The sequence below is a fragment of the Anser anser genome (genome assembly GCF_964211835.1).
Source record: "Anser anser genome assembly, chromosome: 15".
In the NCBI taxonomy this organism is placed as follows: Eukaryota; Metazoa; Chordata; class Aves; order Anseriformes; family Anatidae; genus Anser; species Anser anser.
Window position 1 is genome coordinate 177,632 of NC_139736.1, and position 15,136 is coordinate 192,767.

At 35.3% G+C, this 15,136-nt stretch overlaps 1 protein-coding gene across 3 annotated transcripts in view; it reads right to left on the minus strand.

The window, feature by feature from the left end:
* PDPK1 (3-phosphoinositide dependent protein kinase 1) overlaps positions 1–15,136 on the minus strand; it is a 67,238-nt gene that overhangs the window by 38,110 nt on the left and 13,992 nt on the right. For 2 of the 3 annotated variants that reach the window (XM_083800565.1, XM_083800566.1), the window contains exons 4-14: positions 14,889–15,026; positions 13,571–13,715; positions 12,303–12,400; positions 11,454–11,529; positions 9,936–10,004; positions 9,327–9,423; positions 7,735–7,908; positions 7,121–7,338; positions 6,416–6,473; positions 5,390–5,542; positions 90–4,999 (exon numbers count right to left, since the gene is read on the minus strand). In XM_083800565.1, coding sequence (XP_083656691.1) covers positions 4,892–4,999; positions 5,390–5,542; positions 6,416–6,473; positions 7,121–7,338; positions 7,735–7,908; positions 9,327–9,423; positions 9,936–10,004; positions 11,454–11,529; positions 12,303–12,400; positions 13,571–13,715; positions 14,889–15,026 — 1,334 coding nt within the window. In that variant the 3' untranslated portion in view covers positions 90–4,891. Of the gene's footprint in view, positions 1–89; positions 5,000–5,389; positions 5,543–6,415; positions 6,474–7,120; positions 7,339–7,734; positions 7,909–9,326; positions 9,424–9,935; positions 10,005–11,453; positions 11,530–12,302; positions 12,401–13,570; positions 13,716–14,888; positions 15,027–15,136 lie in introns of those variants that run through there. The other variant, XM_083800568.1, reaches the window with a different exon arrangement.

Consider the following 15,136-nt stretch of genomic DNA (forward strand, 5'->3'; position numbering starts at 1 on the left):
CCGAGCGGCTGCGGCGGCTCCCGGCCGGCAGGCGGAGAGCGGCGCCCGCCCCCCACGCGGCGCTGCGGAAGGAGGAGGCGGAGGCCGGCCAGGACCCTACATGCCTTTATTACAGACTACCAAGCATAAGTGAAATCCATCATCCCGTCACTAGCTACACATCTACAGCACAGAGATCTGTCGGGAGGAGAATAAGCAGTTATTAAATTATGAGATATGATTAAATCGTCGACCAATAGAAAATTTATATAATAAAGCCAGAAAAAAGGTGTAAAATATAGTTTACAATAATTATTCACATTCAAGGCTGTACATCAATACATACAACACCATGGCCCCGAACATGAATTCAATCCAAATAACTCATATATTAGAATTTAAATAACACAGACTGAACTAGAGGCCAACAAAAGCCAGCAAATAACCTTATAAGAATAAAAATACAAAAAAGTGTGTATCATATCATTGCATTATTTGCTTCTGTTTTAGTAAGTTCTTGGAGGAGGGGGGATTGCTGGGGGGAGGAGGGTGTTTGGTTTTTTTTCCTTTATCTGTACATCACAGTTACAGCTACAAATCAGGTAGAGAATAGTACACACAACTGACTGCCACCAACCTGAAGAACAGCTAGCATACAACTATCAAAACAGATTATGGTTCCTGATTCCTATTTTTTCTTTTTGTCAGATACAGTAATCGTAAACTCTGCCACAATTTAGAACATATGCCACATTCAATCAGAGTTAGTACAAGGTCATAGGAAGCTTCGTAAATGGCAACCATTACATTCACTGCCACACCAACAGACAGACCAACTTATTGGGTGCTTAAGAACTTCTTGAATTGTTTGCTAAATAAAAAGTTGTATTACTTTTAAAAAGGAGGAAACAAATTCCTGAATTCGTGTCTTAACTGAAAACATGCCAACCTGGAATGGAAAATTACTTGTCTGTAAACCCATTTGATCAACCAACACACAATCTGTATCATGAAGCTTTGCAGGAGCACTTCCCCTTCATTAATAAAATATTTGCGTGAATTATTACAGGCATTCAGCAAAACTTCAGATATAAATACCGCACCTATTCATGTATTTCCATAGTAGAAAAAGTTATCACAATCCACACACTATATCTTTAGGTAACTATGCCACACAAGTGATTTCCTCAACAGCTTGCTGAAATCGTTTTTTATTTTTTTGTTCACAGGCCAAATTAAGCAATTATGTTGACTTTACTAAATCATTCCTACCTGTAAATTCAATATTTAAAAAAAAACTTTAAAGAATCCTGGGGATTTTCAACACAATGTAATGATTTCAAAGATATTAAATCAAGCATCTCATACTATGAAAGTAGATTAGAATTATCACATTGTTGTTTCAACCTACATTTTTTTCCTGGAATTATAGATAGCAGATGCTTCATGATTAAATCATGCTAGACAAGAGAAAAATAAGTGGAGCACAGTACTATCTGATATCTTGATGCATTCAGCATCTAGCACTTAGCAAATGAGATACTAATAGCTGGTATCAGTCTGCTCACAATGTTTCAGCATAACATCTGAGGCAAGACTGTTAACATAAATCCTTCTAAAAAACAGGCTATATGGCCAATCCTAATAAAGCCATCTCTCCAGTTTATCAAAGTAATTTTCGACATTCTGTGATTGTGCAGGACACTGAATAGAATAGCGTAATTCAAAAATCCTTTTTAGCAGTGGTACTTCAGCCTTAAATGCCACACAATAGAAGACAGAATAAACACCTTCCTGAATTTCAAATCCCAATCAAAAGAAATTACACTACTGACCAGAATCTTTATAAACGACTGGTAGTCATTCAAAATGCAAGGGACAGAACCCAAACAAATTTGGTTTTTAGTAGGTTTGTAACAAGGAGTCAAGAAGAGTCTTCGAATGACCAGCTCTGGAAGACCTTGGATAAAGAGCAGTGAAAGCAACTGGCTTATTTGCAGCTCTGAAGAATCTCCCTTGAACATTTCATTCTATGAACTCCCACGAACCATAGGAGTAATCTTCAAGACAAAGATTTGAAGCTACCTTGCTATCTAAAACAAGAAACAGCCCTTCGTAATACGCAGCACCTTCCAACATGCATTTAAGTGGTCAAATTGGTAAAGTATACTTAAATCAACAATTCCAGAAATTTTCTGGTCCCCTCCCCCAAAAAGCAGTGGCTAAGGAATACTTGATTTGGAACACAAAAGTTCTGAGGGGAGGGTTTCCTCTAAGAGGCTCACAGTATTCTAATGACAGCCTTGTCAAAAGAAAAATGGAATACTGGAATGCAGGCATCAGTCTTACAGATTGACTTTTACAGCTTACTCTTACTAATATTTCTTTGGCTGAAGGGTTTTAGTAGGCAGGAATGAAGGACACTGATAAGATTTTCAAGATGTGAAAAAATTATTTTTTTTAATGGCAAGATGACTGCAGGTTAAATTGTTATAGAATGTACGTTTAAGCATTTCTATATTTCCACCTAGTCAGCTAGAGTGAAGAAGCCAATGGAGATCATTAGCTCCTACTGAAGCTAAGGAATTTGCTATTAGCAGAACAACTTTTGCAACTTTTTTTTTTTTAAACAAGTAAGAGGCTAAGTTTTGTTATAAAAACCAGCAGCAGCACCATGAAGCTCCATCACTGCCAGACTCCATTTGTTTGAAGTTGGGAACATGTCTACATCTCTATACTAAAGACTAAATCCAAAAGCTTAAATCCAAAAGCTCCAAAACTGTAGTTGCCTCAAGTAGACCCAATATACAGCTGGAATTTGACAGCTACAGAGTGACTGGGTACCACTGCAAACTCACAATTACCATCTTACTTAAGATAACTAATAAAGGATTACTTACAGGCACAAATGGAAGGCATAATACTATGCCATTCAAATCTCAGTCACAAGGAGTGTACCTTCTATATGGTGAAATTCCTTATGAAAAGGGAACAGTGTTCTGTTTTTGTCTTCTCAGCCAGCTGCAGGACACCTTAGTTCTCTTAACACCATGCACTGTAAGCTACTGATTTAATTTTGTCATGCATGGGTTAATAGAAGACTAAGACTATAGTTCCTACACAAAAGGCAACTGCATTCTCTCCTATAAAACCTAAAAAATGCTGGAAGAACTGAACTGTTATCAAGTTCAACCACATAATACTATTTTTTGTTGCCTTTTTTTTTAAAAGAGCAATGATAAATCTCCCTCATCCAGTACAACATCAATAACAACAAAAACATCAATATTCATGTATTTTATGAGACAGCCTGATAAGCCACTGCTTTTAAAGATTACTTTTAGAACAGTAGCTCACTAGTTCTTTCAACATTACAGCGGAACATTTCTTTCCTTGATAGATGAAAAAGCACATCATAGAGACCTCAACATACAAAAAGATGGTATGTGTAGAAGGTGAATAAATAGGTGTGATGTTTATACCACTTTTAAAACAAGGAAGAAATGCCTTTGTCCAGACCTAGGTCACGCCTCTCTGCAAGGTTCAGGAACACAGGTATGTTGAAAATAGGGAAGTTGTTTTTAGCACATAAAGTTAAGTCTTTGTAACATTGCAAGAAATGTTTGACCACAAAAAAAAAGCATTAATTTGAAAAGGATAAAAGAGACTGATATGAAAAAATATTTTCATTTTACAGATATGCCTCAAGTACCATATATTTTCCCCATTGTATCAACATTTTCTGTTGAATTTTTAACCAGATTACAGTATGGATCTAATGTTTTAATGGCTTAGTTTATTTATTTATTTTTTGGAGTTGCTAAAAGTTCTGAAATATTTGGTCAAAGACCAAAAATAAGATTATTTGTACACCTCATTATACAAAGAAACAAACAAACAAAATAATCAGTTGTACAAAGCTTTCACACTTTCTTCTCTATCCAGGTAAATAGGTTGGCCCCACTAAAATGCACAAAACATGCACACCCTGCAAAGAAAGCTTCTAACTCTCATCCCCTGGAAAGGAGAAAAACTATTTACTACTTGAAAAGTAACATTGTTGGTTTTTTTCCTCCATACTAACTAATTTTTTTTTTTAGTTAGTATTAGTTAAAAGCATGCTGGTAAGTTTATTGTCTCTTGATTAAGCACACATCATTCATATTAAAATTTAAACTGAATGTTTAAAACTTTATATGCTTCAGAAGCCAACATTTCAATTTAAGAAAATTTTCAGTGCCATGTTCAGCATTTTACTCTCACAACCTCTATCATTGGAGCCTGTCTGCCAGACACACATCTGATTCATTCACATAATTATTTAAGTACCACATAAATCCTGCAACCAGAACTATATTAAGAATTACACAAGGGTGCAACTGACCTGGCTACAAATGCCATACACCAATAAGCTCAGGGACTGTGAGGAAAGGAAAAGAAAACAGAGGTGGTGCTTAGGAGAGGCATATAAAAGCTCCCTGATGAAATACAGATCAAATGATAATGTGAAAGTCACAGAAAACTCTAGCCCCATAAAATGTAACGCTGGTACATGACTTGGGGCATGTGCGTGTGGATTGGTTTTAACTCATCTTAAATGTAGCTGGTAATACAAGGTCTATCCACTAGTCTGCTGCAGAAATTGAGCTGAAGGGCACAAAAGCAAGATCTTCACTGCAATGATACGCATGTGGAAGCCTCAACAGAAGCACAAAGAGCGAGCAAAGCGACCCTGAATTCCATTCGGTTTTAGCCTTTTTTTTTTCCTTTTTCTTTTTTTAAAAAACAGAACATTTCAGACATATGCTTCCCCTTGAGATGGTAATAGATGGGTTGGAAAGATTCCTCTGATAGGCTGCACGTTGAGTTCTAGCAGCAAGAAGGAAAACTGGGAAATTTTGGATGAGCTTTACTATTTTGCAGCATTCTGATGATATCTGTGCCGCCACACTTCATGTATCTTTTTGCACCATTTATGAGCATTTCCACTCGGGTCCATCAGGTAGTATGTCCTGTTTGGCTGTAAGTAAATAACATTTTAATGAGTATTCCAAGCACAGTTAAACCAAAAAATCAGTAATTATTCAACAGCAAAAAAGTTATTCAGAATCAGCTAGAAAACTTTTTTTTTTAAAAAAACTTTTTTTTTAGAAAAGTTTTAAGTCCACTTATATTTTACTTATGCTTGAATTATAAAAAATAGTTGTATTGTGTTTTGTATTTTTGTGGGAAGATGCATGTCAGTTTTGTTTTGAAGTTATATCTATTAACCTACGCTAACAAGTAATCCTGCAATCAACACCTGTATTTATGAAATTATATTTTCTCCAAACAAAATTTGTTAACAGTTTATAATAATTGTCCCAGAACCTTAACACAACTTGCAAAGAAATTAAATAAAGTAACTTACTGTGTGAACAAAAAACGTCTTAAAATTCTTGGCTTCTGGACGTAACTCCAAAGACCACGGTATTTCTCCTTTTAGAACTTTGTTGACAGGATCCACATAATACAGGTGGGGCCCTTCTGTAAGGAGCAATTGGCGTCGACGTGCAAACAATCCCTAACGGGAAAAGTAAAAGCAGCAATGCAAAAAAAGGATAAAGAGAAAAGGTAAAACTGTGTACCTCTGAATTTAACAATGGAGGTAGAATTAAGACAGCTCAGTGAGAGGAAAGTATGTTTGAGTTTAGGGCAGTTTGTTTTCTTTTTGCTTTACTTAATTGACCTCACTCCTTTTTGGGGAGGTTGCTGTGCATCCATACTACATGACAAAAGTACTATTTTAAGAACGCATCTTTGAGTTCTAACAAAAGAAAACAACTGTACAGATTAAAGCACAATATATTTGTCAAATACGCTGGCACACAAATCAATTGTCATGATTTTCTGGAGAAAATTAGGATCAAACAGGTAAGAACTTGTACGAAAGTCAACCTACATTCCTATGTAGCTGACAAAGACTATTGAAGCTCCTCTGTACTATGTTGAAGTTATTCATTATAGCAGTTCTAATGCCACCTCTACCTCTCTCAGGACATAGGAACTAGTCAGACTGAGGAAACGTAACACAGCTGAGGACAATATGAGTTTATATTCTATTTTCCAATAATAATGGCTCAATCCACATGCAGATATACATCAAGACCAAGTATTTAATCAACTGTATCAGATTGGTAGGAAGAGGTTGAACAAAAACTTGTTTACTAGAGTCTTATCAAGGGGAAGCATCAACAGAATATTTACTTTTAGCCTTTTCAAAAAAGAACACAAAAATTAAAAAACTATTCACAGGAAAACATCACACCTTAAAAAACAAACAAAACAATGTGACACTTAGACAAGTAAGTTCTAAAACAGGTTCCTTATCTTCATTGCAAATGTGTAAAAGCGTGACAACTGAATCCTGTTACAGGAAATTAAGAAAACTCCTTACCTTTCTTTTGTCCACTGGGCCCATTTTTAGAATTAAGTTATTTTCTACAAACTGATGCCTTGAAAAACAAAACAATAGGGAAAAAAAGACACTATTACCTCAGATGTAATTCTTCCACATAACAATGGCAATAAGAACTGTTTACTATTACTAAGCAATTTTCCATTTCCTTCTAGTGTCTTTTCCTCCAAAGAGTCCTGAGTATCTCTACCAGGTGAATTTTGGCCTCCTCCTCATTTTACACCAAACAGGTGCATTTTTTGTTATTTTTTTTGTTTGTTTGTTGTTTTTAATCCGTCATTTAAAAAAACACAAACAAGCAACTCTTATCAAGAATGAAGAGAAATGCTAATGAATGCATAGCCTGGACATATTTTAGTTATAAATGGAATGGTATCATTCAAAAAACTTATGCCAGCTGTAAGAAAGAAACATCTTCTAGTTTTAGAACTCTGTAGAGGGAAGAACTCTTGACACTGTACCATTTGTCTTCCTATACCCACACCATCTTCTAGACCTTAACTTTAGAATCATATTGTTTTTTTGCTGCTATTGCTTTAAAAAAAAGAAATTAGGAAAAATCTAGTCAATATTAGTTTCTTTAAAAATATTAAGACTGACAAATATTAATTTGAATAAAATTTTATTTTTCTAGATTCCTCACTTCAATGCAAGTAACAAATGAGCTATATTCACAGATCTTACCAAGGATTTCCACCAGCTTGTTTTGCCAGAAGTAATCTCTTTTCATCTTCAGAAAACTGTAAATCCAACTCAAAGGAATTGTTGTCAAGATCATGAATATACTGTTCAATATTGCCTCCTGATGTCTGTGGGGTACTCGTCTCTGGGGCAGACAGTGAATGGGAAGAGGCAGAACCAGAAACTTGCATGCAACCAAACTGACTGAGGAGATTGTCATACTAAAAGGAGGAAAAAAATAAAGTAAAAAAAAGTAAGAGTTGCTTGTTTATTTAAAAAGCTTATTTTGCTCTGAATAACTAGAGTTACTTTTAACTTAAGCATGCTTTGGCTTTTGGGCAAAAAGGCAGACTACTCTCTACAAATTAACTGGAATATCTCAAAAAGAATTATGCTTGGTCAAAAGCAAACTTTTTTTTAAAAAAATACTCCATCAGAAAAAAATGTTGACTAGATCAAATTTTATCCAGAAATTGTTTATTAGATTCTTAATAGTAAAGCCTTCATTAAAATATAACTGACCAGTAGCTTCAATGAAAGTACTTGATATACAATAATTTTGTTTTAATGGAAGTCTAGGCAGCATCAGAGCTGAATATAGCTATAGATAAACATACATTTCCATAACAGTCTTCGTCATCCTCTGACATGGCAGGTAAGTACGCTGTAAGTTTTGGGGGTGTCTGAAGATGTAGGTTCTCCCACACAATAGATTCAAAGAAGGGGTGAGCCTTAAGAGGTCCATATCCTCCCATTTCTTCACAGCCTAACCTTTTGGTAGCATCTAGAACCTGAACAGGTTACAATGAAGTTAGCACGCATAAAATAATGACAAGAAAAGGGCAAGCACCATTCAAATTTGCACAGCAATATGCTAAAACTTAATTGGTCAGCCTTACTCTTCTAGGCACATATAAGGAGACTGCTTATCATAAAATCACAGAATGGCTGAGGTTGAAAGGGACTCTGAAAATAATCTAGTCCAACCCCACTGCCAAGCAGATTCACCTAGAGTACATTACACAGGATGGCATCCAGAAAAGTTTTGAATACCTCCAGAGAAGATGACTCCACAGCCTCTCTGGGCAACCTGTTCCTGTGCTGTCACCCTCACAGTAAAGTGCCTTCTCATCAGGAACTTCCTCCCACAGAAACTTCCCGTGCTTTCAGTCTGTTCCCAGTACCTCTCTGTTGCTGGGCACAACTGAAAAGTCTGGTTCCATCCTCTTGACACCTTCCCTTCGACCCACCAACCCACCCTTGTAATACAAGGTGTTATTTGTCAGTGTGTCCCGTTAGCACAATTTAGCATTTGATCAGCTCACATAGCTAGAGAAATAAGCACTTCTTTGGGTCCACAGATTTTTTTTTTGGCTTTGTTTCTTTATAAAGATGGAAACAAAACCAAGCAAACCCACAGAGGCAGCGTGCTGGAGCACGGCTCATTTAAGTATAGTCCCACATCATATTGTGAGTGATGCAAGACAGCTGTAAAAGCTGTAGTTGGTGCCAAACACCAACCTCTCAAGCACCCTAAAACAACAGTTCTCAGGATGTTGAGACATCCTGGACCTTACCACTCAGAGAACGCTGGCTTGGTCATAGAGCTACTATTAGGCCCTTTTATAATGGTAGCACTCACCACCACTCACAAACATAATATACAGAATTTTCTCCCTAATAAGCTAGACCATCCAACTTCAAGAAGCTTACACCATGCAAAATGTTCTCTACACATTCACTGTACATTCATGTGCAGAGTAAATCTTTTGCTGATACTATTATAAGACATGCATTAACTGCTCTAAAGTGAAGGATAAATTGATTTATATTTTAAGGAATACATCTTTTTATGATGTACAGAACATTCTTTATAACTAAATGATAAATTATACAACTCAAAAATTAACTCGAGTACTATGCAAGCACAAGTGTTTGAATCTTAAATTGTGTGTTACGCATAGTTTTTAGAAATATTTGCTTCCACTTGACAGAGACATTCCTTGCCCACGCTTTATAATTCAGATAAATCAGTGCTGTTTAATAATGGATGTTGACTTTCAAGATACTCTCATACACAATTAGTGTTCAGAGTTGTTCTTATTACAAGGTTCACAACAGAGTTGATAGAAACTTTGGGAAAATAGAACTACATTAAAAAGCTGAATGTTTCCAATGTCAAATCATTTAACAGCAGTACAATATTTACCAATAGCTTTTCTACAAGGTCTTTTGCCTTGGGAAAAAATTTTTCTGGAAAGTCATATTCCAACTTTATTATCTTCTGGAATATCAGATACTCATTGCTGCAAAAGAGAAAAATATTAGCTAGTTATTAGTTCTCCATGGTTCTTTTACCTTAACAGTGCATAATCTGGACAAATATTAAATTTGAGAGACACAAGCTAGAAGCCAAGTTCCTATAAATCATTCTATAATGTACTTAAGGGGAAGCAGTTGCTTATAAGCATCTGTGATCCTGTAAGCATGAGATACTTGAACAATAACAGGGAAAGGTTGAATGCCTCAATACAGAGGTGAAAAAAACCTTCATGGAGGCATAGTTACCTTACGGTATAAACTACATTTGAAGTCCTAGGATAAATCAAATAACCTCTCTCAGGACTTCTAGTTAGTCTTAGCATCTTCACGATTTCAAAAGGGAAGTGAACTAGATTACACAAGTAAAAGCAGGCGTAACACCACCAAAAGTGCACCCTGAAAATCTGTACTTCAGAACTGATAGTAAAGTAAAACCCAATGCAAGTAAATGTATTTATAATCCACATGTAAAGAACTAGTAGCATAAGTCTCTTACCCAGCTCTGAATGGAGGCAATCCAGCTACAAGCTGATATATTATACATCCCAGAGCCCAGAGGTCAGAGCTTCAAAAAAAAAAGGAAAAAACCTTAGCATGTTCTTCTTTAAGTTTGTAAAAGAAATAAAATTTCTTAAATTCCTGCTAGTTAGAACACAGCACAAATATGTCAGATAAGCCTGTTAGTGTGATTTCCACACTATTTTCACTTCATTCCTTATCAGGAGAATAGGCCTGCAACACTACTTCTGAAAACATACAGTAACCATCCCCAACAACTGACTACAAGCACATGTGCAAGACAGCTGAATTTTCAGTTGACATAATTAATAGGTATATAAGACTAAAAAGATGGCTTATTAACCACTACCACAATTCCAAGACACATCCAACTTAATGCAAAATATGCTCCTTCAGAATTAGAATCATTTCCTCTAAATATTTCATGGAAAAAATCATCACAATAGCACTTCTTCACCAAAAGCTTTCTTTCAGACACAAAGAAAAAAACACAGGCTATATTGTACATAGGAGAGAAAAAGTCTTAAGTTTTAACATGTTGTCCTGAAAGAGTATTTTTAAACTTACTTTACCTCAAAGTACTTTATACATAGATTTGGTAAGGCTTAGAAATCCTCATGGAAGACTAAAATTCTAAAGAAGGCTCAGAACTGCTCAAATTCAGAATTTTATGTAGAGGTATTATGGAAATTCTAAAGGGGGATGATAGCCTGATGAAGTCTCTACATTATCCAAACCAGCCCAAATATTTTTACTAAAAGCAAAACTGGAAGGGCTGGTGGCATTTATATAAATTCAAGAAATGACAGCTGTAATTACCACAAGAGAGTTATTCACAAAATAGAGATTTCTCCCTATGTTTTGTCAGTGATTACTTTGAGTGATTATTCTTCCATCACTGTAATAAAATAGATATACAACAATCTGTAGGTTACCATCAGTAACCTATTTAAGGAATTTCATATGGGAATCTCATTTAAGTATATTACTCATACCAGACACAGGGATGAGCTTTAAACCGTTGCAAACCCCAAGCAGAGCTTAGTAAAAATACTGCAAGCTGATCCAAATACAACTCAAAGCAAGCTGCAACCTTTCCCCTAACTGATAGAATGACTTTCTGTTGCTTTTACCTCAGGAATAACCATAATGGAACCATCTTACATAAAAGAAGAATTAAGAGAATGATTTTACTTCTGTAATAGAGAAAGATATTTATGGGGAAGAGGAATCCAACTGCTCACCACAAACTTCCTTCTCCTGACAACACTTAATTCTGTTTGTAGGAGGTAAGATAAACTGATGAAATTAGCACTCAGACAAGAAGCAATACTTGCTAAGAAAAAAGTGTCTCACACCCTTAAGCTTTATACTCGAGCATCTTGCTTCTTAGAAATACTAAGATACATAATACTAAGATACATCCTTTCACTCCCTGCATTCCATTTGATAGCATCTGACAATCAGTACATTTCTAAAATACAACAGTCTTCACCTTTTACAGGCAGATTTCTCTGTCAGCAGCTCTGGAGAAACATACTGTGCTGTCCCTACAAATGAATTTGCCCGTGCTGTGAAGAAAATTGAAAGAGGTAAGTAAACACGTACTTGTGAAGAAACCAACTCCCTCCCACACCATGCAAAAACACACAGGAATTTCATTTCTCTACCCATTCACAAAACCTGATCAAAGGAGACAAATTGCTTTAATCTCAGTGATATCTATTTGGTTTGAGAAGCTAGGCATTTAGCACAAATTCCACCAACACAAGCTTACTAAATCTGAGTAAAAAATTTCATTTATCAAATTTAGTGAATGAAAAGCAGTTCAGCCCAGTGCTTTTATCAGATATAGTTTGCAGCATCACATTCGCAGGTTAATACTAAGCAACTAGTGGCACAAAAATTCAATGATCTATATTTGAGCAACTCTGATAGTCGCTGGGGATTAAATACACATGCACAGAGTAATAGCTTACTGTTTCAGCTGAGACAAACTATCTGTTTTTATTCTTGTCTTACAGAAGAAAAGTAATTTCAAGTACTTTAACTTCACATTGAGAACAGTCCATCTGGTATTTGGCAATCTAGCTGGCTATACCAAATACTACCTCTTCTGCCATAATCAAAGCAGAGAGAGTCAAAACTGTTTCAATATATTTCACTTTTTTTCTTACATAACAGCTAATGATATTTTAAAGTTACAATTCGATAAATACAATATACTTACATTTTCAAAGGCCCACTTATCTATATAACTACGGCAGTTGGACTTGATCTTTGTAGTTCCCTTCTAACTGTACTATTCTCTTCTACATAATGTGACAAATTAAATATGGTATACCTTGTCTGCTGTCAGCAGATAATACTTTTGCTGTTCCGAAGTCTGTTATTTGAATGTGCATATCTTCATTTAGCAAGATGTTCTCTGGTTTAAGATCCCTAGAAAAGGCAGATTTTTGTATATAAACAGCACAAAAATTAGCATAGCAAAATGGTCCAGTGTTTTGCATGCACGTTATCATAAATGATGCAGACATTCTGTAAACAATGTTGTGTTAAGTTTTCCTTGACTTGCAGCTGTCAACATGCAGACTGCTGCTAACAGATTTTGGAAAGTTCATTTGTTAACATTTTTCCTAAAAAGACGAAGTAATGAATAGTTGACCACAAAACTAGGTTATTGTATACCTCACTTTTTGAGCAAAATAAAGCGAATATCAATTCCCAAGCCATAATTTAGGTAGTATCTGACAAGTTGATATGGCAGTAATATCTTTTAGGCCTGCTTATTCACAGTAGAAAACTTCAGTTAGTCAAACAATGGTGCATCCAGCCCCTATAGATTCTATTCCCAACTATTTCACAGAACGGGATACTTAGAAAGTATTTTTCTAATAACTGAAGAAAGTTAGATCAGTCAGCTTTTTGCCAACTATCATTTACCACAGACAACTGCTTGGGTGTCTACGGACGGAATAGATTCCTTCCCCAAAACAAACTCTGTGGCTCAGACTTCTCACGCTTATTTGAATATTGCACCAAACACAGCTTTTATTTGTTTAAAAACATTCATGACAAAACATGTTTACCCAGACAATATCAGTACCTCAGAAAAACTGCAAAGGTTCCATTAAAAACTTTGGTAAATTTCAGTGTTTACCTAATTCTCATTCAACTTTGTGGAATTTGTTCACTCAGCCAAAACTGATGTAATAATTTTATTTTTCTTGTTGATGTGCTGCATACAGATTCACACAGCAGCAGAATTCTAGCTGGTTTTGGTACATAACACCATAGGAAACAAAAAAAGTTAACCAAAATGCCAGTCTGTTTTTAGACTAATGATTGATCTCAAGACAGACAAGCTTTTGGGAATGTTAGTTCTAGATTATGAAGTTCTCTTTACTTTTTCCAAGTTGTCTAATAACAGATTGTCTCTCCACATAAAGTTTGTGTTGTTTAGTTCCCTGTGTTATGTTAATAGTACTATTACTAATGAAATGCTATTGTGTTATTAGCTTTCCACAAAATCCACATTCAATATACACTTCATGAAGAACATTTCTTGTGCATAATCAAAAGCATTTCGATCTCGACTTTCCATATTACCTGTGAATAATTCCTTTCCCATGCAAATACTCCAGGGCTGATACAATTTCAGCAGTATAAAACCTGGTACAGGTCTCATCAAATGAGCCAATTTTGCGTATATACTTTAGCAGCTCGCCATTTTTGGCATAGCTAAGCCCGAAATCTGAATATAAGAAGTTAAGGTCTACCATTAAAACTTTTTAAAACAAAAATCCCCAGACCTCATTCCAAAAACAAGAATAATATTGAAGAGACATGAATAAAATGGTAGAAGTTGGTTAGTGTGAAACTTTACATGGCAGCAACCCAAAACTATGTCTAATTAAATGTATTAAAAACCTAGGATACAGGTTCTAGTGTCTTAGCATTGCAAAGACTACATAGGGGATTCAATTTATAATCTTCCTAGATAGTCACCTGAATAATTGATTCCAACTGTATATGTAATTGCTTACATAAACATCCATTTACATTAATAATGAACATAAGTTTAAAATTGCCCCATCATCTGGAAAGGTACAAAAATATCAGTCCAGTGTACAACGAGCAAAATATTTGTAATATAAAGACAGCCCTTGTAAGTTCCATTAGTGCATGCGTGCAGACACACACAGCCTGTTAGCATTGTTAGCAGCCCCTAAAAAAAAAAAACACCAACCAACTACTTACTGACCCCAGAAATGAACTGATCTATCCTTTTACCCTTGGCACAGCCACTTCCAAACAGGATGATTAGGAGTAAATTCACATTACTGAAAATTTCTTCACAGCAAAAGAAAAAAGCTGATTGCAAAGCAATGAGCTTTGAAGATGAAGCTGCACTTTGCTAGAGAAAACTCAAGAAGCAGTGGCCCAAATAGAAGATTTTCCTTTCCCCATTTAGATTATTCTGTAAAAATTGTTATATAAAAGTGCTTAACAGATCTAATTGAGTGAAAAATAAAAGTAAATGTAGCTGGCTACTCCTATTTTAAACACAGGAATTGTGGTGTTGTACTCTATATATCAGAAGTAATATATTTCTCAAACACTTTTTTAAAAAGTGTGTTGCAAGTCACCTTTCAGCATTTACCAGACGGAGAATAGAAGTTACTGTTTTACTCCATTCTCCTGTCCCCCACGTCATTCCCTCCTCTTTGAGGGGGCACATTCATTCAATTTACTTAATTTTAAATAAAAGCATTACTGAAAAAAATTGCATCGCAAACAACTAAGACTTTTTAAATAACTTAGGTTTATTTCATCATTCCCGTTAAACAATGTTTCAAAGGAACCAAAACTGAGGATTGTTATTTTTAAGAAAATATGATGGAAAGTTATAGAACTTAAAGGATACATAGCTTTTCATCATCTTGAAAGGTGAAGTAGAGTTTCACAAAAAAAGGGTGATCCAGGCGGGACATTACATCTCTCTCTCGTGTCACATATGGCACCTTATTTTCTTTTATGATATGACGTTTTTCTAGAATTTTAACTTAATGAAGAAAGAGTGAAAACACAGGAAATAAAAAAAAATGAAGTCCATTTAAGTAATCAGTGGTTTGGTTGCCATTTTTTCTTGTTAAGATAAAGTTATCATAAAAA